We start from the raw sequence: 25083 nt of genomic DNA on the forward strand, positions 1-25083 counted from the left end.
ATCCTAATGCATATTTTATTCTTGATATCTACATTGTACTTAAATTGTATTTTCATGGTTTTCATGCTCAAAAAGGGACAATTTATCCTTCTGGTGGTTTGATAGTTACCAAAAAGGCACCAGGAAGGCAGTTATCAGGGCTTCAAAACATGCAGCTATGGAGCTGTGATTGCTTTGTGCTCCGCATTTGGCCATTTATTTGTTTAACATTTAATAGCCCAGAGACCATCAGAGGTGCTGCAGAGGCTTGATCGTTCCCCAAATATTGACCCTGATGGGGTAAACACCAAGATAATTTTTTTTTGACAAATGCAACTGGTTAAAGGTTGTGCTCATTATTATTTAGCCTTATCATGTGGCAGCCTGCCAATCTTTCAGAGGGCAGGTTTGCACAGGACTGACAGAGTCCATGTAATAACGGTGAGGTGTGTTAATTAAGGGTAGGTGCAGCATATGCATAGAGTTGATTTCATCCAATGCATGATGCCAGTTTAAGGAATTTTGGAGAATAGGCCTGTGTCTTCGACCTTATGTAGGGGAAACGTAGTGATGCCCCAAAATTTAAATTGCTGGCCAAAACAGAAATTCAGTCCACATTGAGTTGAAAACCAAAACTTCTTTTGTGAATAACACTTCCCAAGGGGAAGTTAGAGAGCTGCAACAGGCTGTTGCTAGCATGGTGCCAGAGGAAAAAATAAAAAAAGAATGAAAGACTAAAACTCAAGTTTAAAAACTGCAAGGTAATTTAGGGCAGAAAAGTTTTTTGATAAATTTATTGATAAAAATTGGTCTTTTCATTAGAACAAAACAATAAATAAAAATAGTTCATATATATTTTCTAACATTATTACACAATGTTCTACTAATCTACTAATGTGACTTACATTAACAGCATGTGACCCCATTTTTATCATATTGCATTTAAATCAACTGCATAAAGAGCTCTTTACCTGAGCCTAAGCAGCAACAAGTATCAATATTATCCTACTAAATCCAACGTTCTCAACAACAGAGAACAGTTGGTCATCCAAGGCCATTCCATTTTATTAGTTATACTTTCTGCATTGACTGTTTTTCTGAAAAATATGATATGTGTAGTTCAGCAGGCGATGACATTCTCAATGAGATGCACTGGCTATAGTTATAGCATTGTGGTGAATCTCTTGTACAGTGTGTCATGTAGAAACTGTGACATGTTTCCACAAGGCCAAAATTTTCACAGTGATTTTCACAAACTCTTTGAACGTGTCTATTCTGACCAGTGCCAGAGAACAAAGGAGACAAATGGTGTTTTTAATCACGTTATTTCAGAAATATCTGACCGTAATTTTAAGCTTAATATAAATTATTCCAAACAATGAACTTTTAGCAAGGTCTTCTCCCTCTCAGCATTCAGTTACTGATATGTGCCCTGGTTTACTGTATATACATCTAATATGATGCTTTTCACTAAAATAGCATATTCATTCATTCTTTCTTTCTTTAGCAACTGCTTTATCCTGATCAGGGTCGTGGTGGATACAGAGCTTGTCCTGGTAACGTGGATGGAATGCAAATCAATCACAGGGCACCATTCACACACACACACACACACACACACAGACACTTTCACACACTCATTCACAGCTAGGAGCCATTTAGCATGGCCAGTCCACCTACGTGCATGTTTTTGGACAGTGGATGAAAACCTGAGAACCAGAAGGAAATCCACACAAACACAAAAGAAGAACATACACTTACAGTACGCACTGCATCCACTCTGCATCACGCACCCTCCAAGCCTCTAGCACTGCTCGATTGGATCCACCATCTCTCAGGGTACAAGGAAGACATGCATCAAGACGCTTCTCTGTCCTGGCACCAGGTGGAATGAACTTCCCCTGGCTGTCTGAACAACTGAAGGACTGGTTAGCTTCACTAAAGCTGTACCTCTTCACCAAGCTCTTAAATGAGTGCTTTGTTATTTATAAAGAAAATCCTTGTCTTGTTTTTTTCCCCAACAGGGTTTTTAGACTGATAGTACTCTCATTCCCTGGCCTAGTGAACTAAAACTACAAAGCACTTCTCTAAGTTGCTCTGGATCAGGGTGTCTTCCAAATGCCATAAATATAATGCAGAATTCCTCACAGACAGTATCAGTAGCCCAAGCTCAGTATCGATTCCTGGAGTTCTGGGGCAGCGCTGCTATCCACTGCCCTAGCTTGGTGGTTTACTTTAAACATGCATGCAATAGCCTTTATACCAAACTCATTATCTGGTGTCACCCAGAAGAGGATGTGATCCCGTCTGAGTCTGGTTCATCTCAAGGTTTCTTCCTCATGTCCTCTCAGGGAGTTTTTCCATGCCACTGTCACCTCTGGCTTGCTCATTAGGGATAAATCTAAGTCTATATCTGGATTTCCGTAAAGCTGCTTTGTGACAAAGTCCATTATATTACGTGCTATATAAATAAAATTGAATTTATAGTTGCAGTTCAGACATTTGCTTAAACATGTCTAGCAGAACATTATACTAAACTCTTGCTGAGAGTTTGCTTAGCTCGTGCTAAGAGAAGGAATCCATTAAACAAGTATATTATGTAATACAAAGAAAAATGCAAGCAATAAGTTGAATGTGGAAAAACTTACAAGAACAATGGAACAAAGGAAATATCTACACCTAGAATGCAATCTAGTTATGTACAGTATGTCTAGTGTTCTTACTAGAATGTCAGACATATAAGTTTTATTTATTTTAATGTCTAGAATCTTTGAATGTATACAAAGGACACTTACTGATGATCATTATTTTTGTCTGGTCCTACAGTCATATACTTTGTCCATACATCTTCTTTAATACTAAACAATAACACGAACTGAAGGTTGTTCAAAAAGTAACATTCAAATAATTGTGTGATGAAAGAAGCTGAATATTACCTACATTATATGTACAATATTCATGTGGAACATTACCTTGCACAAATAGCTAATTGGCCAACTAGGTAACAGTTGTTTAAATAGTGTACTAAACTTTAAATTAAGAGTCTTGCCTTTTTTTAAAAAAAAAAAAACTTAATGTCCTCAGTATGGTTGGGATTGGAGTCATCTGAAGGGGACTTTTATTCCATCGATATCACCTCATAGCTCCAGGGTCCCTGCAACACTAAGTATAAAATTATATTATCATATTCCACTGCTCTCCTATGACCAAGGACGGAAATGGGTGCAGCTGAAGGTTTAAAGCATGTTTTTACTTTATTACTTTATATATGACTCCAATATTTGATTCACTTAGGTATCTGACTCCAATAATTACTTATCTTAACAACCTTTTAGTTAAGGTGTTAAAAGATTAAAATCCCAGTGTTCAAGTATACATGTAATCTAAAACAGCTTTCACTAGAAAGTGACATTCATATGTCAGAGTCTTTTATATAGCCTTTTTATTAAACAATTATTCAGTTAGCTCAGAGGTTTCTATTGATATGCAAGCCCAGGCCGTTCGTATTTAACTGTCAGAGATGTTTATTTAAAATTGCAAATGTTAGAATTTTATATTAGCTTGTCAAAGCCCTCTCTCGTTGAGTTCAACACACCTGCACTTTGTAACACAGTATTACCTTCTGGGCTGTACTGACATCCTTATGAATTGATTCACAATCACATGATTAGTATGACTGCCACTATGACAGTTTACAGTTTAATTTTTTGTGTTCTGCTCAGTTGTTGTATGCTGTGTCAGATACTGCATTCACATCATGCCATATTCAGTGTTACCTCTGTACTGCTTTATTGTATTACACTGTATTGTCCTATTGTCTTACTGTTGCGTTCTGTTGTGTTCTTTGCACATTATGTTGTCCTTTATTGTGATTCAGTATTGTTGTGTATTGATCCATGGTGCTGAACATTTCAGTCCACTCTATATATTAATGGAATCATGGATCTGAACACACTTGATCAAGTTCTCTGGGTTCTCCTGTTTCCTACCACCTCCGAAAAGCACGCTAGAAGATGAATTGGCTACACTACAGTAAATTGCTCCTAGGTATGAATGAATGTGTGCATAAATGTACGCTATATTGCCAAAAGTGGACACCTGACCAATCACCTCATATGTTCTTGTTGAACATCCCACTCCAGATTTAGACCCCCTTTGCTGTTATAATAACCTCCACTCTTCTGAGAAGACTTTCTACTAGATTTTGGAGCATGGCTGTGGGTTTTTTTGCTCTTTCAGCCTTCATTAATGAGGTCAGGCACTGATGTTGGGTGAGGGGGTCTGGGGTGCATTCGGTGTTCCAGTTCATCTCAACTGGGGTTCAGGTCAGGGCTCTGTGCACAACACCTTGAGTTCTTCATAGACCTCGCTTTGTGCACAGGGGCACTTTCGTGCTGGAACATATTTGGGCCTCTTAGTTCCAGTGAAGGCAAATTGTAATGCTACAGCATACAAAGACATTTTACACAATTGTGTGCTTCAAACTTTGTGCCAACAGTTTGTTGAAGAACCACATATGGGTGTGATGATCAGGTGTCCACATAATTTTGGCCATATAGTGTACATGAGTTTATGGTATGGAATAATGGAATCATAACACTGATCCTATTCATTTGACTTGAAACGGATCTGAACGCACCCGATCAATTTCATAAAGCTTGTCAGTTGTCTGTAATGGTACCTGAATCACCATTAGAGCTAAATGTGTTGGATGTAAACTATGCAGATCTTCAGGAATGTTGCTGTAATGCATTCTCTCAGCAGGAAACCAGGATGTAGACATCTAAGGTGGACCAGCTATCAGCAAGAAATCTTTTTTTTCCTTGTAAAACCAGCATCCAACTGAGTGTTTTACATTTACCAGCTAAATCACGTCATTTCTATGGTGTTCTTTGGATTGTTTTGGGCCAGTGTTATGTTTCTGCTGCTGTAATTTCACTGCAGAGCATTTATTAAGCCTGAGCTACTGACTACAGGCATCGAAATGAAAAGAAACGGCGCGTACAGGTTTCTCTCCGTGTTTTCCTGTCTCATCGTGTGCGCTTTCTTGTTCTTGTTTTGGTTTTTCTTGTTTTACTCCATGATGAACGCGCCGTGAAGAATGTATTTATATTAACGTGAAACATCTGGAGTGCTAAGATAGGCGGCTAGCCAGTTTTCTTGCTAACCAGTCATTTTGAAAGGTCGGGCTAAATTTAGTGTTGTTTGAGCGGCTATTTTTCCTAAACGTGCTTTGTGGGGTCTTCAAAAATCTTAACCTTGTTTCATTACAACATTTAATTCGACACTGGGCTAATTTTAGGACATTTTGCAATTGCTAACTAGCCAAAGCTAGCGACCCAGCAACCAAGCTAGCTAAGTTGTACCATATTCTCTATAGGTTTGTGTAAATCAAATAAGCGACTAGACTTGTATGCAGTGGCATGCTATTAGATACTGACTATTAAAAAAACTAATTACAACAATCAATAAACAGCTATTCTTAGACATATTCGGCATAATGCATGTAGCCACTGTGAGCTAGTCCTCCTTCGCCACCACACTGCGGCTGCGCGTGACGTCAGTCACGTGATTAAAACAAGGAAGTCAATTTCTGGTAAGTGTGTTTTGTTTTCATTTTACTCTCCAATGACCTCTTTTATGGTTTATGTTGTTGTTTTTGTGTTTACAGTGGAAAAAAGTTCATTTGTTTCATGCTACATTTTGTGGTAGCAGCTATGTTTAAGAAATGAATTGTTAGCAAACTTACATGCTGACACCAGCCTCAGTACTGTGTGCTGCTGAGCTGAAGGCAAAGCTACACCTCGATTCAATTACACTGAGGGAGAAAAACACAGAGGCTGGAACAACAAACTCATTTCCCATCATAATAAAAACAAAAACTGCACAAAACAAAAAATCTTGAACGGGGAGATGTATTTCGTTGAAAGCTACAAGGGCTTAATAAAATAAATGGTAGACAAAAACACTTCCCTCAAGGAAAAGCACTGGAGATTGCAAGTGAATCATTAAAAGATGGTCATCCAAATCCTCATTCATTTCTTCTCTTAGCTCTTTAACACAGTGTCTTGTATCAAACAGAACTGTACTTAATGCTCAAATGGCAGCTGAATCTGTGGAAAAGGGCGCAGCTCCTCCCAAGTTGCAGTTTGCCCCTTTCTCTAGTGCCCTAGAGGCAGGATTCTGGCATCAGCTCACCCAGAAGAAGCTCAACGACTACCGGCTGGATGAAAGTCCAAGAAGCATCAAGGGTTATTATTACAACGGTAAGGACGCTTGTTTTGCCTACTTAATGTTTACGGGTTGGGCGGCACAGCGGGTAGTGTTGCCATCCTCAGTTCAATCCTGAGATCAGGTTACTGTCTGTGTGGTGTTTCTGTGCATGTTCTCCTCGTGACTATGTGGGTTTTCTCCAGGTTCTCTGCTTATCGTTCTCCAAAAACATGCCAATGGTGGATTGGCTATGCTAAATTGCCCTGTAGGTGTGAATGTGTGTGTATGGTGTCCTGCGATGGTCAGGGTGTATTCCTGCCTCACGTCTGGTGCTAATGGGATGGGCGCCAGCTCCACTGTGACCCTGATCAGGATAAAGCCAGTGTACTGACAAACTGTCCTACCTGTAAAGGAGTCCTACCATGGTTCCATGTGCACTTTAGTTTTGCACACCCATAAATTCGAGCTTCTTCATATATTTTAATGTTGAAGCCATTTTCTGATAATAAGCCTCTGAAAATACTCTATTTGCAGTTTACTGCTGGATGCACAATCTGATAAGGTCTCAGTAATAAAGTAGATAAAAATAGAATAACATTCTTGTATTTGGTATTGTTTTACGAAGATCTTCCTACTTATATGGTAGAAAAGTTTTACAAGATAGGACAAATTGTTAGGCCACCATTACTGAATGAATGACTGTATGAATGAATGAAACTGATTCTAAGTAGCTTCCTGTCATCTGGCATCATCGTCCACTTCATAGTGCACACTATTGCTGCTGTGATGTTCTAACAACTAATCATATCTTGACTTGCTCTTTAGTTATTGTGGCTTAGCCTCTTTATTACCCTTGCCTGGAGAAACAATGCTATGGAAATGACTTTTACAATGGAATTGTGTTTCAATTACAAATGAGTCTTTATAGAAGCACAGATAATTGATCAGACAATGTGCAACGTGCATTCCTTTGTGCATGGTACGCTCTGAAACAAATGATTTTGTCATCTTTTATTAATGGGTGATTCAGTGTAATTGTATAGCATTGCTTTATATGTAAATAAGCTGTCATGACTAAGTAATGTGTTTTCTGTGGAATAAGGTGACCCATCTGGCTTGCCGACTCGTTTGACCCTGGAGTTCAGTGCATTTGATGTGTAAGTTATTATTATTTTCTACATTTCCTTGCCTCTGCATGTGATTTGCAGATAGAAATATATCTGCAGGCCAGTATGCCCTATAATGAGATGAGATTGAAAAGATTGAACTGCAATACCAAGTTCTTGTATACTCAGAATGCACAGCGGAGGAAAATGTTCCAATTTACAATGTAAATTATAGTGTAAGTAATTGGTGGCTCTCCAAATGTCTGTGTGTACTTCACAAGAATTTCTCCGATTTTAAATGCCAAGTGGGCAAGGCTAATCTTTGGTAAAGCTTGCATAAGCTCCTCCCTCACCAATCACATGGTTAATGACTTCTCGTAGCTTTTATCAACACGATACATTTACACTTCAGTTGTCTTATCGATCCTGGGAAAACCTGGCAAGTGAAGGCTAAACCAACGTTTAAGCTAATTTAGAAAAATTTGAAAACACAGACTATGAAGTTGTATCCTGATTCTTATAATAATATGTTTAGTTCTTCTTAAGTTGTGTTGCAGGATGTGAGTCTCGGACAGAGGGATGTAAACAAACTTGCTTATTAGAATATTAGGCCATGCCCAGACACTTCTGATCAGTGGGTTCAGCTGGTTTTTGAGCCATGATTTAGCTAGTGACTTTTTTCTTTTTTTCTTTTTGTTCATTTAAATGTAAATATTACATAGAACCCTCAAGTTAAAAACAAAAAACCTTACTTTACATTCCCTGGGCTTGTAACTGTCAGCTGCTCAGCTGTAGACTTGGATTGAATTCTGCCTCAATTGCAGAAGCATCAACTGCATGAATAAATGACTTCTGGGAATCTCAGGATGATATGAACCATGCGTATGGTTCATTTTGATCGTGACCCTAACCCTTTGCACTGGCAGTATGGGTCAAAAAATTTTTTTGCAGTAGCAAATGTTTTCCTGAAATGGCATATGCAACACTTGTTTCAGTGTAAAATTACTTAAGCAGCGCTTGTTTTTCCTGAATGAGACTTGAGACTCTGGGGTGCTGTATTTAAATTTTGGTGCAAGATCAGAGATCAAAACTCAAAAGGCACTGCTGTTCTTTCAGGATTTGTTATTGAATTTTAAGGCATATAAAGGTAAACGGTGTTGTCTGGATTGGCTACTCGTGACCTCAGTATTATAATATTGTGTCTGGCATTTTGGTCAAAAATGAGCTAAGCATATAAACTTTATTACAGACGAGTGCTGACTTAACACCTCAGTATGAGCCTCAGTAAAAGAAAGTGTTTTTGGGTATTGGTTTTTATGATTTGTGGTTAACAGAAAGAGGGGCAACTCCTTATTAATGCTATGCCTTTGGAATAGATGTTCAACAAGTACACATGGGTGGCATGGTCAGGTGTCCACATACTTTTGGCCATATAGTGTATAAGGAGACTCACTAATGTGAACCTCAACTGATGGGATTAATTGTGTGAGTTACTGCAGTTTTATACACCGATTACTCTGTCAAGTATACATCGCTTATTTGTATCAATTGCACACTTGGATTTTATACAAAATTTGTGAAACCCAGTCATTTTATGTTTAATCAAATTAAAGCAATATTAAATATGAAGAAAAAAATAATTGAAAAAAGCAAACCAACACAAATCCATAAATTAAGATCAGACTAGTCATTCAATTACAGCAAAAAATGCAGCTGTAAACTGACTCAGTGCGAATGGTTCAGGATTTTGTCAGAGGATGAAAGCTGACATTTTCTAAGACACTTGTGTGCCAGAAGCATGTGAGAGCCAGAAGAGCATGTCGATGTGAGAAACGTCTGGCCAGCCATTACCGAGAAAACAAATTAAACATAGAAGTTTCCCTGTGTGATGTGTTTGGTCTCAGTGATGACCTGGGTAGATATCTGGATATCTTCTTTTTTTCCTCAGTTTTTATGCCAAACCATTTTCTTTTCACCTCACTTAATTTACACTTAATTCTCCCTTTCTGTAATGTGTCTCCATGTTTTAGCCTTTTCAGGTGCTGTGTTATGCTGCTATATAATATTTTTTTTTATTTGTGTAGACGTGAGTCAAAATATGTATGTAAATATACGGTATGTACACTCCTGGGCAAAAAAAAATGGGCTAAGACCAAAATGGCAAAATATTAAGCTTTTAATGGTCTTAACAACAAATCACTGGTCAGGAAATGAGCAAGAATTAAACTAATAGATAAAGGGAGTTATTATGGGAAGCTTTTCCCTTTTATTTCTTTAAATGTTTAAGCCTTGTGGGCCTTGATGGGCTGCATCAGGTGCGGCAGAAAACCAAATAATGACTAATCTTTTAAGAAAAAAAACCATCCCAGAAGATATTTTTTGGAAAATTTTGTACACCCAGACATGTGTTAGTTTTACATCAAATATTTTAATCATTATCATGATTTTACCTTTGTGTACAAGAAGACTATATAAGTGAATTTCCCTGTTTCTAGTTTTTCCCCAAACAAACAGTTCACTGCAGCAAAAGTAAACCAGTGAATGGTGGCACAGGAGCTCTCAGGAGTGCATCTGTTTCATTCGTGCTCATTTTTTGACCATGATTTGTTGTTAATATTTGCCATTTGCCAGAAGAACTGTGGCAGATTCTCCAAGATGCGTAGAAAAAACTCTGAAAAATGTATGGTGTATCTGAAACTACTGATGTATTTAAAAAGGGTTGACATTTTAAATATTGTCTTTGTTTAGTTTAGTGCTTTTTACTCTCTTTAGAGTAGATTTCTGTTACGTCAAAAATGTTAAATTTCATTACTTTTTTTTAAACCATCTTTGTTTTACAGAATTTCTTTGCATCTGCTTCTGTACCTTATATACCCTATAGTACATTAGGGTTTTGTTGGCTGAAATGTCAAAACTTTGATACCAAATACAGGCACTTCCATAAAGTTATTGTTATTTTAGCTGTCTACCACGGTATAATGGAGATGTAATTAAATAATGAATATGATTTCAAATTGCAGACTTTCAATTTTAATTTATTTACATCTGAACCGGGTGAAAGGTGTAGGAATTTCAGCCCTTTTTTTACGTGGTCTGTAGGGAATAGAAGAGTATGGATAAGGGAATGAACAGCTCATTATCTGAAGCATACCATCTCATTTTATGGCATGGGCATGATGGCTGCTAATGGATTGATGATGAGACTGCTGACAAAAGCAGCGGGATGATTTACTGAAGGCTATATTATCTGCTCAGATTCAGCCAAATGTGTCAAAAACCATTGGACAGCGCTTCACAGTGCAGAAGGACAATGACCCGAAGCATACTTTGAAATCAAACCAAGACTTTTATTAAGACAAAGAAGTAGAATGTTCTCCAGTGGTCAAGTCAATCACCTGACCTGAATCCAACACCATGCATTTCATAAGCTGAAGACAAAACTGAAGGAAAGACACCTTAAGAACAAGCAGGAACTGAAGATAGCTGCAGTAAAATCCGGGCAGAGCATCACCAGGGAAGAAAACCAGCATCTACTGATGCCTGTGGGTTCCTGACTTCAGGCAGTCATTGACTACAAAGGATTTGCAACCATGTATTAACATACTTTTGTTCCTTAAAAAGAGGGAACAAAAGAGAAACCACATATAAAAAAGTGCTGTAATTTCTACAGCGTTCACCTGATTTGGATGTAAATACCCTAATATTTAAGCTGAAAGTCTGCACTTTGATCTCATATTCATTATTTAATTTCAACTCCTATGTACTGTTGTAGATAGCTACAATAAGAATAACTTTGCCAGTGTCCAAATATTTATGGAACTGACTGTATCTCAAAATTACCTTTTATCCAAATAGAAGCTTATAATACTAAGTTTGTGTATTGTATCTTCTTTGTACATAAGATACATAGATAATTTGCTGATCATATAAAACAGAATTGTTGTCAGACTTGCTGTACAGTAAATAGCTATGTGGTGTTCTTTCTCATGTGTGTTCTCAGGCAGTGTAAATTATTTCAGCAGTTAGGCTGTTATGTAATAATTACAACAAGCCTACTTCTGTTCCTGCCTCTGCTGTCTATTATTGCTAAACTTCCTGCTGTAGTTTTGTGGAACTTGTACCAAAATTTACCATACATGCAAAGGACTTTCACTCACACAGCAATATCAAAATAAAATGTAAAGTATGTGTAAAACCATGTCAGAACACACTCTGGAAAATGAATGGTGTATGATCCCCAAAATCAGCAGAAAGACATATGCCCTAGTGTAAATTTTTTTAATATATCAAGGTAGTTGCCTAATCTTATTAGCATGGTCTGTGATATTATTATATTATCATGATATATTATCACAACATTTGTGTGATGGTTCTTGTCGTGTTTTTGAAACGTTCATGTGCACATTTGTCTGGTGAAAAGAATAATAGGATTGCTGTCTTCTTCAAATGAATTGCAGATAAAGTGTGGAAAAAAAGACATAAGATGTGTAGGTATCTAAAAAAAAACAAAAAAAAAAAAACGTTGTCTCTTGAGTGATTGAAACGCTAAAGGCAGATTGATGAGAAATTATAATAATATACTGTATGTCTAAACAACATCCTGTGTTGGCTTGATTACCTGAAATGAGTTTGTTCCTGTGCAGTGATGGACCCACTCCAGCCTACTGCTGTGCTGCTAAGGGAACTCTGTACAACACCAACACGCTGGAAGCCTTTAAATCCACCGACAAGAAAGCACTTCTAGATAAAGCAGCTAATGAGGTGGGGCCATTATCTAATTCTCAGTGTTTAAAGAGTCAGTTTGGCTAAAAGCAGAAAAGTCACATGGTTTGGTTCTTCAGTTGGTGTCAACGTAACTAACAAAAGTCCAGCCCAGATTAGCAAACAGCATACCTTTACCATCACACAGTCATCTCAAAGACTGTTTTTTGGCTCAGTAATATTCAATTTAATTCACTTGTACAGTATTTTTAATAAACATTGTCACAAAGCAGGTTTACAGAAATATGGATGTATATCTAGATTCCTAATGAGCAAGCCAGTGGAGAGAATAGCCAAAAAAAAAAAAAAAAAATCCCTGAAACTGCATTGAGAGGAACAAAAAGGAAAACCATTCCCTTCTGACACCGGATAGAAGTGCTGGAATGAGCACAGGATAGTCTTTATTATTATTACAGCAGCAGTTCGTAGGTACAAATCTACAGTATCCACTGAAGCAATGGTGAGAACTGTTTTTGGGAAGTCTTTATTAATTGGGCTGTATTAATTTGTTATAAAAATCAATTTGGAATTGTATTACAGTTAGAGTTTCTCCTTCGAACTTTGAGCTATACCTTAAAGTGCCTAAATCTAGATGTTGGAGCAGCGTGACAACAAACTCTGCTGAGGAAGAAAATGAAAATGATGAGTACTGTTCTTTTAGCTCTGCAAAGTCTTTCTGTCGCTATAAGCTTCTCTTATGTTTTAGCTCCGGTGCAAAATTAAAGAAGCAAACGTCAATCACTATATATCTTGGCTGATTGACTACATCTAGTGTAAGGGTGATGATGTGTAACTAATTTTTAGCTGAAATGTAGTAAATAGTAACTGACTGATTAATATTAGGAAAAATTGGACCAAAAGTGACCCAGCCCTAAATTTAAGCTTAAAGATAACCATTATTTAAAAAGAAGTGTACTTTGTCTATGTGATACAAGACCCAAACCATATTGTTGCAGTACTTATTGCTGACATGTCTTGTCATTTTCTCAGATTTGGACGGCCATACAGTCAGGTGCTGCAGTGGAAGACCCTTCAGTCCTGAGCAACTTCATCATCTTGACATTTGCGGTATAAATTCCTGTATGAATATGTAAGGTATGTGGAAAATACAGAGTATCCCACTAGTTTCTCATCACTGATCCACCTTGTGTAGGATCTGAAGAAATACCAGTTTTATTACTGGTTCTGCTTCCCTGCTCTCTGCTTCTTGGAAGGAGTTCAGCTTGTGAAGGATCCGGTGTTGCTACAGCAGAAATTCTCCCCTCGGCAGGTGAGTTGCTCAATCTGATTACTGTTCCTAATTTTTGTTTGCCGTGGCCCGAAAATATCCATTACACATGACACAAGGTAAGTTGCAATCTTGTTTTTCAAGCAATAGGTTTAAGGTTTAACATTGTTTGTGTAAAATGGGATGGAAATAAAGGATGAGAGGTCAGTGCAGTATGGTTTGTACTGAGGATGAACCCACACAAACATACATACACACACAGAATATTAATTAATTGTCACATCAGGACACATTGCAGTTTACACTACAAATGTAATGTGGCCACGTGTGTCTCAGGCCACGTTTGCAAGTTGTCTGAGTGATCTTATCTAAAGATGCACTTGACCCCATTCACACCTGTCCGTGCTGTACACACTATCTTCTACTTGTACCTGATATGGATACCAAGTCTGAGAGATGCAGGAGAGAGCGGAGAACGTGTAGGTCAGGTGACAGGGTCCAGGACAGTCAAGCTGAGGCATATGACATTAAAGCAGTTACAGAGGATATAAAAAGTCTATACACCCCTGTTAATAAAACCAAGATAAACCATGTCAGATCTTTTTTCCACCTTTAATGTGATATATCAACCAACAAAATTCAAGTGAGAAAAATTAGAAATGTTTTGGGGGGGGTGTAAAAAGAAAATACTTAACAATAACCTGGTTGCATAAGTGTGCACACCCCTTAAATAATACTTTGTTAAAGCACATTTTGCTTGTGATACAGCAATCAGTCTTTTTTGGGTAAGAATCTGCCAACTCAGCACATCTTGATTTGGAATTTTATTCCACTCTTCCTTATAAAAATGATCCAGCTCTATCAAATGGTGAGATGATTTCCTGTGCACATCCCTCTACAAGTCATTCCACAGGTTTTTGATAGAATTTAGATCTGGGCTCTGACTGGGCCATTGGAAGGTGAAATTTTTCTTCATCTTCAGCTATCAACCTGCAGAATTTGTGCTAAAATAGATTGGTATTTGGAGATATTTATGATTCACTCTATCTTGACTAGAGCCCCAATCCAAGCTAAAGAGAAGCAGCCCCACACAGTGTGTGCTGTGAATAGTGTGAGTGCATGAGTGCGCTCGTGTGATTGAACTCAGGTGTGCATGATCAGTAATTGGGTGATTGTGATCGTGATGACAAGTGTGAGTGACGGGAGTTGTAGTCCATGTTGACCGTGTTTGTAGGCAGTCAGACTTACAGTGAATAAATATATTATTCTGAGCTAAAAAATATAATTTTTCTGTTTAGGTTTACAAATTGTGTACTGTTGTCAAGCTTTTGGCTGTTGTATGTATTCTTTGACCTGATTTTTTTTTTTTAAATTCCATTTAATACATTACATTTATTTATTTATTTATTTTTTTCAGGTGTCTGCTTTTCAAGCAGCCTATGATGGGCTATGTTCGTCGAGTGGAGCCACAGCTGTGCCATATTTTCTGGTGAAGTACTCTGAGGAGAACGTTGAAGTGGCTCTGCTGAAAGACTGGGGCTCATTCTTCACAGATCTAAAGAAGGTACAGTTGAGATTGAGGATGTGGCCCATACAGGTGGCCTATTGAAAACCACTGAATACCAGCAATTACTTATAGTGCTCTCTGGGAACAGATTGACTGAAATAGACTCTGTTGACCAGTCTTTTGTTGAAAAAGGGATATACAACAGCTTGGATGAACAAATGTTTTAGATACATTTAGATTGTAATTGGACACTGTAGGTACTGTACCATGACCTGCCATATGATAGTGTTGGATTGCCAATGCTATATACCAGTACTCAATAGTCAAGAACATAGTGAGTGCAAAGTGCAAGTACACGATAGTGCATACTATATGACAGTGTGTGATTATTGTGCTTTTATTATTGATTGTTGTGATGATCGCACTTTTAAAATATAATGGTATAAATGGAAATGGGCTAAGCCTTCTCTCTTTCAAAGGAAGAATCCATAGAAAAAATAAGGCTCAGTTAATGGCATCCACATCATTTTATTAACAAATGGCTTAAAGTGAATTATTTTTACTTTATACTACAGCTTAGTTGAATCTTGAATCTGACTGGTGAATGGAGAATGTGTGCATTATTTTCACAGTTTCATAAGCAGTTCTGGCTGTAACATGAACGATATATTAATGTGCTCGTTCTAATACGTTATTGTTTCTATAGTAACAGCTCGCACACAGGGACTTGTATCCTGAGACTAATAATAAACAGATTTAAAAAAAAAAAAAAAAAACGTGATGTTGCTTAACAAAGTAAAACCTGTAATCACTGATGTGGTGACGTTTTTGTTAGAAAACATTTATTTAACATTTCTGGAAAGAGTATCGGTTGTGAGCTCTTTGTCACAATCAAGGTGCTTTGCAAGGTTTCCCAGCCAGGCAAAGTCTTCAGGACAGAGGAGTTTACACTTTCTGGTTTCTCAGTAAAATGACAGGCTGTGTTTCTGGAACATTAAATCTAACCATAAATTGTTAAAATGCGCAACATGTCATTCAATAATAAATTAAAAATTGTAATCATTGGCAGACTGCTGTGGTGTAAGCAGAATAATACACTCCAGACCTTGCGGTTGTACAAAAATAATGCACTTCGGCATTTCACCATGTGTTGTTGTTTAGTAAGCAGAACCAACCACAGCAGCCCTATTAATGGTCGTAAGTAAAAATACTTAGAATGGTATGAAGAAGAGGCTGGGGCTGGTTTCTTTCTAATCCAGGCTATAGATTGACAGAGCCAATCACTGACCATTATATCGAGTGATTATCATTATATCAAATGCCATGTAGTTTCGGTGTCTTTTGGGACACGTCATCTGCTGTGATTGAGAAGGTACAAATGAAATACAAAAGCAGGTGTAATAAAAATGAATGAGGTGGATGACTTTCTCTACTACTGATTTTCAAAATGCCTTTGGAAGAAAAAACTAGAAGTCAATAGACTATGCAAACATCAAAATCCAATCAAAATACAAATTACACAAAGGGACAAACAACAGAATCATATGTTTTGTCTGGTTCGACCAAAAGAGCTGGCTAACGATAAGTGCCACTTTTCTATTTACCATGCTTGTTTTCAGAAGAGTATGTTTGTGGACACTTCACTTAAAAATAGGAAGGACAAATGGTGTTGTCTATCTGTCCTATAACATCTATTTAAATATACAGCAACTCTCCAACTTTGGGGACTGTAGTAAAATGATTAAGCTGTATATTGTATTATATGTACAGTCAGGTCCATAAATATTAGGACATTGACAGATGTGTTATTTTAGCTGTCTACCACAGTATATTGGAGTTGAAATTAAATAATGTATATCAACTCATAGTGTAAACTTCACCAAATTCACCAATCAGAAAAGTGTCCCCCCATCTTTTTAAGCTATCAAAACTAATTTCGTTTAAAATTGTCATTTTTAATACTTGGTTGCAAATCCTTTGTCTCATTGACCCATAGACACTCACAGACATCACCAGACGCTGAGTTTTATCCCTGTTGATACTCTGCCAGGACTTTACTGCAGCTGTCTTCAGTTCCTGTTTGTTCTTGGTGTGTTTTGCCTTCAGTTTTGCCTTCAGAAATGCAGTGAAATGCATGCTCATTAGGATTCAGGTCAGGTGATTGACTTGGACATTGCAGAACATTAAACTTTTTTTAAACACTTCAGAATTCATCCTGCTGCTTTTGTCAGCAGTCAAATCATCAATAAATACAAGGGAACCAGTTCCACTGGCAGCTATACATGCCCATCGCCATAAGATGAGATGATATGCTTCAGATAATGAGTTTTCCCTTCCCTTCTCCATACTCTTCTCTTCCCATCATAGTACAATCATCTAGTACAATTTGATCTTTGCTTCATCTGTCCATAGGATGTTGTTCCAGAACTACACAGGCTTTTTTTTATGTTTGGCAAACTCTGGTTTCCTCGTTCTTGAGGCTTACCAATGGTTTGCATCTTGTGGTAAACCATTTGTATTTGCTCTGGTGTAGGCTTCTCTTCATTGTTGACTTTGACCTACATATGCCTACCTCATGAGCCTTTTAGTGTTCCTGAGCTCACCAGTGCCTTCTTTCTTTTTAAGAGTGTACCAAATAGTTGGTTTGGCAACATCTAATGTTTTTGCTTTCTCTCTGATGGGTTTGTTTTGATTTTTTGGCTTAAAGCTTCACTGATAGTGATAGCTCTTTGGACTTCATATTGAGTGTTCACAGAAACAGATTCCAAATGCAGATGCCACACTTGAAGTCAACTCTAGAGCTTTTATCTGCTTACCTGTAAGTGAAATAATGAGGGTATAACATATACCTGGCCATGAAACAGCCAAGCAGCCAATTGTTCAATTACTTTTGGTCCCTTAACAAGGGGAGGACCACATAAAAAATAGTGGTGAAATTCCTACACCTTTCACCCAACTTGCATTAAATGCCCTGAAATCAAAGCTTGAAATTCTGCACTGTACATAGCTCATATTCATTATTTAATTTCTACTCCAATATACAGTGGTAGGCTGCTGAAATAACAATATCTTTATCAATGTTTAAATATTTATGGACTGTATCTTCAGCTTGAATATTGCCCATTAGTTGATCTGGTTTGCAAACACTGTAAGGTTTTGTGTTGTGAAATCGGCTTGTAACTTGTGTTTCCTGACTTGTTTTGAAGGTAACCGTGGGTGTCTATGACCCATGCACGCTGCCTCAACATCCTGGCTGGCCTCTTCGTAATTTTCTGATCCTCCTTGCCAGCAAATGGTAAATTCACACCATAACACTTCACAGCATGTCATAACACATCCCACTGGTAGTATCGTTTATATCAACAAATCCTCACTACATTCCAGAATGCCATACAATATTTAGCTAAGTACAAAAAACAAGAAGTTTCAAGAATATATCTATACTGAATATCACAGTTCAGCTTTAAAATAAGCCTTATTTAGCAGTGCTTTTGCATTTGCACATTAATTAATAAGGGATTGATTGAGAGTTTATAATAGATAAGACAGTGAGCCCATTGATGTTTACAGTTCCAGTTAAAGCATGTGCCATAAACATATTCAGCTCACTAACATTATAGTAATCCATCTCTGCTGCTCGGTACTTTAATGATGCTGCTGTAACTGTGTGTGTGTGTGTGTGTGTGTGTGTTATAGGGGTTCACAGCTGGACGTGCTTGAAATTGTGTGCTTCAGAGACAGGACACTCCAGGGCTGTCGCTCAGTGCAGCACAGCCTTGTTTTGGAGGTCAAGTTGCCCAGTCTGTCCATGTCTGCAGGTAAATTTCCTTCCCTGCTCCAACACCCCAGATTAACCCCACACATGGTGCATGCTTGAAATGCTAATACAGGTTAGACAGAAAAGTTAAGCCTCTGTGGGATGCCGTGAGCCATGAAGGTAACCGCTGGAGAATTTCCCAGTGTTGCAACTTTAAAAAAATTCCAACACCAAACCAAGCCAAAGACTGCCTTATCCTTTAAGGCTTTTTAAAGAGCTAATCCTCTGGCAGTCCCTATTATAAAAGTCTTAGGCGCATAAAAAGAAAATCTGTGAAGCAATGCTTTCAGAATAATTAAATAAAAAATGTTTCCATATATCAGATAATTTAATTTTGACTCCAAAATCTAGAGAAAAGCCTTCTAAGAAGAGTGAAGGTTATTTGTAACAACAGCTAAATCTGCAATGGGATGTTCAACAAGCAGATTTGGGTGTGATTATCAGGTGTCCACAAACCTTTGGCCATATAATATACTTCCATTACTCGTAAATTTGGAGTTAGCCCGAGCTTTCCCAGTCTGCCCTAATGTCAGAATAAAATTTTATACTTTTTATAGGTTATGTTGCTTTCTCTAAAAGACTTTCATACAACTGAAAATTGAAATGATTTTTTTTCACTAGCAGCTACTTTTTTTTTTTTTTTTTTTTTTTTTTTTAAATTGATTTAGCAATGAAGTCAGTCTGAAATTACTATTGTATTAAAGTATTTTGTCTTTCAAAGCTTGTCCAAAGAGTGTGGGCTGGGAGAAGAACCCCAAAGGAGCAATGGGGCCTAGAAGTGTCAATCTCAGTGAATGCATGGACCCAAAAAGGTATTGTAGAATTTTATATATATTTATATATATATATATATATATATATATATATATATATATATATATATATATATATATAATATACAGATAGAGAGAGAGAGGTTAATGTGTATTTTACTTTTTATAAATAATCAGTAGAAATAACCCCAGGTAATATATATTCTGTCCGAATTCACATGTCAGTAAAGTTTCCAGTGTGGGAAAAGAGGTTTTATACAGTATAAAGACGCTCTAATAAGTGCTGTTTTCTAGTTATTGAGTTCCTAGCACATTGAGTTCCTAGCCTATGTATGTATGACCTAATATTGATCAATATGTGCAGCCACAAGTCCTACAACAAGCCCTTATATTAAAAGTTAAAAACAATCATTTTGTGTTAAAATGAGATGTATGTAGTACACATAAAATTTTACATCCTGAACACACTCCCATCTCTGATAATTATACAGCAATTGCTTATCATGTGTGAATCGATTATAATTGCTACAAATATCTTCTGGCAAAATTACATAACGGACATACATCGATGAGCCAAAACATGATGACCAAGTGCCTAATATGCTGTTGGTCCTTGGGCTGCAACCAAACAGCTCTGACCCGCTGAGGCATGGACTCTACAATACCTCTGAAGGTGCCATGTGGTATCTGGCACCAAGACATTAGAAAGTCCTGTTATGAGGTGGAACCGCTGTCAGGTTCCTCAAACTATTCCTGAACACTTTGTGCAGAGTGGCAGAGCGCATTATCCAGTGGAAAGAGGCCGCTGTCATTGGGGAATAGCATTGCCGTGAAAGGTGTACCTAGTCCGCCTATGTACCTATGTTTAAGTAGGTGGCACGTGTCAAATTGACGTCCACATGAATGGCCGGACCCAGGGTTTTCCAGCAGAATATTGGCTTGGGCGCCCAACACCCTGTCGCCGGTTTGTTTTTTTTGTCCCTCCTCCGATCACGATCTATAGGTACTCACCATTACTGACCAGAAGCACCCCACAAGCCGTGTTGTTTTGGAGATACTCTGACTCATGGCCTTAAGGATTTGGCCTTTGTCAGAGTCTCTTAGGTCTTAATGCCTGCTCAGTTGACTGTATTTTACTGTTTATTCCAGACCTTGATATGCACCTTTGTTACGAGATAATAACATTTTTCCTTTCATCTGAGAGTCATAATGTTTTGGCTCACTGGAGCATGTCCAGAAAATTTATACCATCCAAATAGTAATATAGAGTCAGTATGGATAGAGATAACTGTGTGTGTGTGTGTGTGTGTGTGCTTGTGCGCGTGTGTGTGCGTGTGTCAGACTTGCAGAATCATCAGTCGACCTTAATCTGAAGTTGATGCGCTGGCGGCTTGTCCCCTCTCTGGATCTGGATAAAGTTATCTCCACCAAGTGTCTCTTGCTTGGAGCTGGTACGCTAGGCTGCAACGTGGCAAGGACACTCATGGTGAGAGACGTGTATGCGACAATGTATTTAATGCTGCTCAGCAAAATTCTTGTCATTTATATAGAGAAAAAAAGAATGAATACCTAATGACATAAAGAGCAACGTTTTAATATTTTAATATATATTTTGTTGGACTCAGCTTTCTTTATAGACTCACAATCACAATATACAGTCAACTCTAGAACTGTTACTTCATTTAAAGATTAGATTTCTCTCATGTTTTTGGTGTGAGATTAAGCTAATTAACCACAAAGACTTAACATATCATAATCTTTTTTTACCCATCTTTTACCAATAAAAGATGCTAGTAATTCTGGAGCTGACTGCATGTTGTTTAGACGTTAACACAAGATTCAAGCACTGCACAGTGGATTTTGCTGTTAACACAGAAACTCTTGCAACTGGGTCTGAATTGTGTGAGACATCATTGTATGAAGTGCCACTGTATTATACAAATTGAACTGAATCATGACATACAACAAGTGAATCAAAATAACTGATTCAGTGCAGTCAGTTAGAGATAATTATAAAATTAAAAATTTCTAATTGAAATTCCACTGACAAATATCTGCATAATTAGCTTGTTAAGAAGGAAAGAAAATAACCTGGGTTATTTCAGTGAAACTACATGCTCACAGAAGCAGAGAGCTTGAAGCATCTAAAGTCTCTAAAAGCTTCCACACAGAAAAGTTGATACATGACATGGTTCACGAATATGTTATCTAATCCCTTATATGCTTTCTTTTATAACAGTGAAAAGAAATCTGATGTTGTCTGGTTGTCTGCATATTGCATTCTGTGCATTTAACATACGGCTTGATGATGGCTAACATTGATGCAGTTCCTACACAAAAGCATATCTTCTAATTTATGCATCCTTATAAAGATGTTCTGACATTTGTCTTGTCTTTAGGGCTGGGGAGTGAGACACATCACATTTGTGGACAATGCAAAGATCTCCTACTCGAACCCCGTGCGTCAGGCTCTCTATGAATTTGAGGACTGCCTGAGTGGAGGGAAAACTAAAGCCTTGGCTGCAGTGGATAGATTAAGGAAGATCTTCCCGGGTGTGGTGAGTCAATTTACATGCTTATTTTCCTTCCAGCGTTTCGTTTCCACTAATGCACATTCCGTGATGACTTGTTTGGCCAGGCGTTGCCTTTCTTACTGCCTTCAGCCTTTTTTTTATCCTCTCAGTTAATGTACTATATCTGGATATCTCAGTTAATGTACATATAGTGCCCTTCGGAATTAATGATACACTTTGTAAAAGAGTATAAATTAATATATCAAAAGAATAACACATGCAATAAGTGATATGAACAGAAATTCATAAAATTAATATTTTCTGATGCCTGCTTTGGAGAGAATAACAGCACAGTCTTTTCCTGTAATGTGTAACAAGGTTGAATACACTTCTAGAGGGATCTTGGTCCACTCGTCACTTGCAGAAGCCCCTTTATATTCTTAGGCTTGTGCTTGTGGATTTTCCTGTTCATTTCAGACCACAGGTTTGTAGTCACTTCAAATTCCAGAGACTGAGATGGTCATTGACGGTCCCTGGAAGGACGTTTTGCTCCTCATCTTGTTGAAATCTCTATGGCCAAGTCTGAACCTCCTGGCAGAGGCAACCAGGTTTTAGGCTGAATTCTGCTGGTACTTAGCAGAATGAATGACGTCATCAGTCTTCATAAGAACCCCAGAACTACAGGCGCAAAACATCCCCAAAGTTTCACTGATCCAACACTAGATTTTTCAGTAAAGTATCACATGATTTTCCTTGTATACAGTCCCCTTTTGTGGCTAAACATGCTGATGGGGTGCATAATAAAAGGTCTGATTTTGGTGTGATTTGGCCACAATACTTGAGGCTTCTTTCTTGGAATGCTTCCAAACAACTTGTTATGAGGGTAGGAATTTTAAGGAATCTTTTGGACCCATAAATCTACCAAGGTTAAGGCTACTTAAAACTTTTCCTCCTTATTAAAATGAACAAGTTGTTCTTGTGCATCTCAGAAAATCCTTAAAAACCTTTTAGACGCATCTTCATCAGGCTTTTTTTTTTTTCAGCCCATGCTGCAACACACTCGGTCATATCTGTGTTCTCAGTTGTACCGCATAAATTAGATCCTGTGTAATTTTGTTGCCAAGCAACAAGGCCATTTCCTGTGTGTCAGCAGCATACTTGTGTCCCTATGCATAATCGATGCGATGGCGAAGAAGCCCTACTGGTGGGACTGCAATTCTGAGCCAGGCTTTGTGTAGGAATGTTGTTTACGTCTCTGAGAGTTTTTATTTTCTCTTCCAACAATTCAATAGTCTAATTTGTCTGCCTCTCAACGTTTGTCTCCATCTGTTGAGCCACCATTTCATCAACCTCCTCTTCACCCGACGTCTCAAAATTCAAATTCAAACCGGAAGCCAAGAAATTTAGGAGTGCGGAAATAAATTTAATGTGTGTGCACACAGGGCCAAAGAAGACTAATGCTCACAAAAAGTTAAGTTGCTCTGAAGAATAACTTCTGCTGGTTGTATATGTTGCAATAATGTTTGTTCTGCCTCTAAAACAGCACTTCAGAACCTTCTTCTGGTGTGATCTAGTTTATTATTTGTCCTGTTAGTGTTACATTAGTTCTCTTGTGTATTGTTTTCTAAGTTAGAACCTTTGTTGCAGTGTAAATCCCTCTAGAAAACACATGCCTATAAATGCATCCAAAAAGACAACATGCTTAATGCCAAAATGTTCACTTTACACGTACCTTTTGTTTGCCAGATCACTACCTCTCCTGTAGGACTAATATCTGCTGGCACAGCTGAGATCTTCCATGTGATGTTAGTTTTAAATGTTACTGTAACAGATTTTTTTTTTGTGTTGCAATTAATTCCGTCTATCAGGCATGTATTCCTAATTAATTAATAAATTTAAAAAAGATATCCAAGCTAATAACTTATCCAAATGATATCCAAACATATAACTTTTTATATTTATTTACAAAGCAATACTACTTTTTGCAACTAAACAAAATGTTTTTCTCAGTATAAAACTAAATAAATCTATGAACTGAGGTTTAATAGTGTAAACATGTACTACAAGTTCACCATAATTTAATAATAATTAAATACATTTATAAATTCTTCCAAAATATTTTGATTGAATAAACCTAGTGTCTGACCAGGGACTTTGCAAATGATCGACTGAAACATAATGAGCAGAAAGAGAGCTCCAAAGTCGGCTAAAATGCCCGAATTCCAGGCGCTTTGGTGTTGTTTGAAAGCTACCAAAGAGCTCTTTTCAACCCTTATAATGTGTAATCGTACAGCGTATAATGCATGTTGGTTTTGCAATCCGGCGCTATCAGGCTGTTGGACTTCACAAGTGCGGATCTCGCAGGCTCTCTACGAAGAATGCAATCATGTGACCAGAGTACTGTATTTTAACACTATGGATTCCGCAGATTGGGGCCTCTGGTTTTCAAACAGTGCAGCTGCATCACATGCATAATTAATAGAATTATGTGAATCACGCATTTCCATGATGCACATTATCACATAAAATTTGCTTCACAATGCAACAATTCTAATTGATCTTTAGCATTTAATGATGACTTTAAATTAGTCGAAATCAAAAAGTAAAGATAGAAATCCCTGTGAAACTTTCCAGTGATGCTCAAAGACAGCTCATTTAAAGAAAAGTGAAAAACTTGCATATTAAAACACAACTATAAAGTGTCCATGGCAATAAAAAATAGAGCTTTTTGTTTATTTCAGAAGATCTGACATGTCTTCAGTATTTTTCAAAATTACATTTCTGATTGAAATCATCTTTAGCTGAAATTACTGTTCAGATGCCAATATGATACTGAGATTAGAAAAGCTGTGGTACCCAGATAAGATTAAAAATTTAATTATTCTTTCTTATCGCTGGACAGAGAAATGAAACATGCATCTCAGAGTAATTCCTTGTCAAAGCGTAGTGTTCTTAACATATACTTCGGTCTCTACATGAAAGCGGACAATTAAACTTCAAAGTAAAATGCACTGCACCCTAACTGCTCCTTTTATATGAATAACAAATGAGGTATTTTCAGTCTTCTTTCTGGAGACTGACAGAAAGGTTTAAACCTCCAGGACCAACTAGTGGTCCTTTTTTTTTTTTTTTTTTAACTTTTATAACTACATACCTTTATTATTAGTTTTACTGTTACAGAATAAT

At 37.4% G+C, this 25083-nt stretch overlaps 1 protein-coding gene across 1 annotated transcript in view; it reads left to right on the forward strand.

Annotated features, from left to right (window-relative positions):
* The first annotated feature begins 4559 nt into the window (after positions 1 to 4559).
* The window catches only part of atg7 (ATG7 autophagy related 7 homolog (S. cerevisiae)), a 109977-nt gene continuing 89453 nt past the window's right edge, over positions 4560 to 25083 (forward strand). The window contains exons 1-12 of the mRNA XM_053227256.1: positions 4560 to 5575; positions 6061 to 6245; positions 7295 to 7349; positions 11942 to 12059; positions 13050 to 13127; positions 13213 to 13329; positions 14705 to 14851; positions 18001 to 18089; positions 18491 to 18612; positions 19333 to 19423; positions 20726 to 20870; positions 21784 to 21942. Of these exons, the coding sequence (XP_053083231.1) occupies positions 6080 to 6245; positions 7295 to 7349; positions 11942 to 12059; positions 13050 to 13127; positions 13213 to 13329; positions 14705 to 14851; positions 18001 to 18089; positions 18491 to 18612; positions 19333 to 19423; positions 20726 to 20870; positions 21784 to 21942 (1287 nt within the window). The 5' untranslated portion in view covers positions 4560 to 5575; positions 6061 to 6079. The remainder of the gene's footprint in view (positions 5576 to 6060; positions 6246 to 7294; positions 7350 to 11941; positions 12060 to 13049; positions 13128 to 13212; positions 13330 to 14704; positions 14852 to 18000; positions 18090 to 18490; positions 18613 to 19332; positions 19424 to 20725; positions 20871 to 21783; positions 21943 to 25083) is intronic.

Source organism: Pangasianodon hypophthalmus, chromosome 20, assembly GCF_027358585.1.
Source record: "Pangasianodon hypophthalmus isolate fPanHyp1 chromosome 20, fPanHyp1.pri, whole genome shotgun sequence".
Lineage (NCBI taxonomy): Eukaryota > Metazoa > Chordata > Actinopteri > Siluriformes > Pangasiidae > Pangasianodon > Pangasianodon hypophthalmus.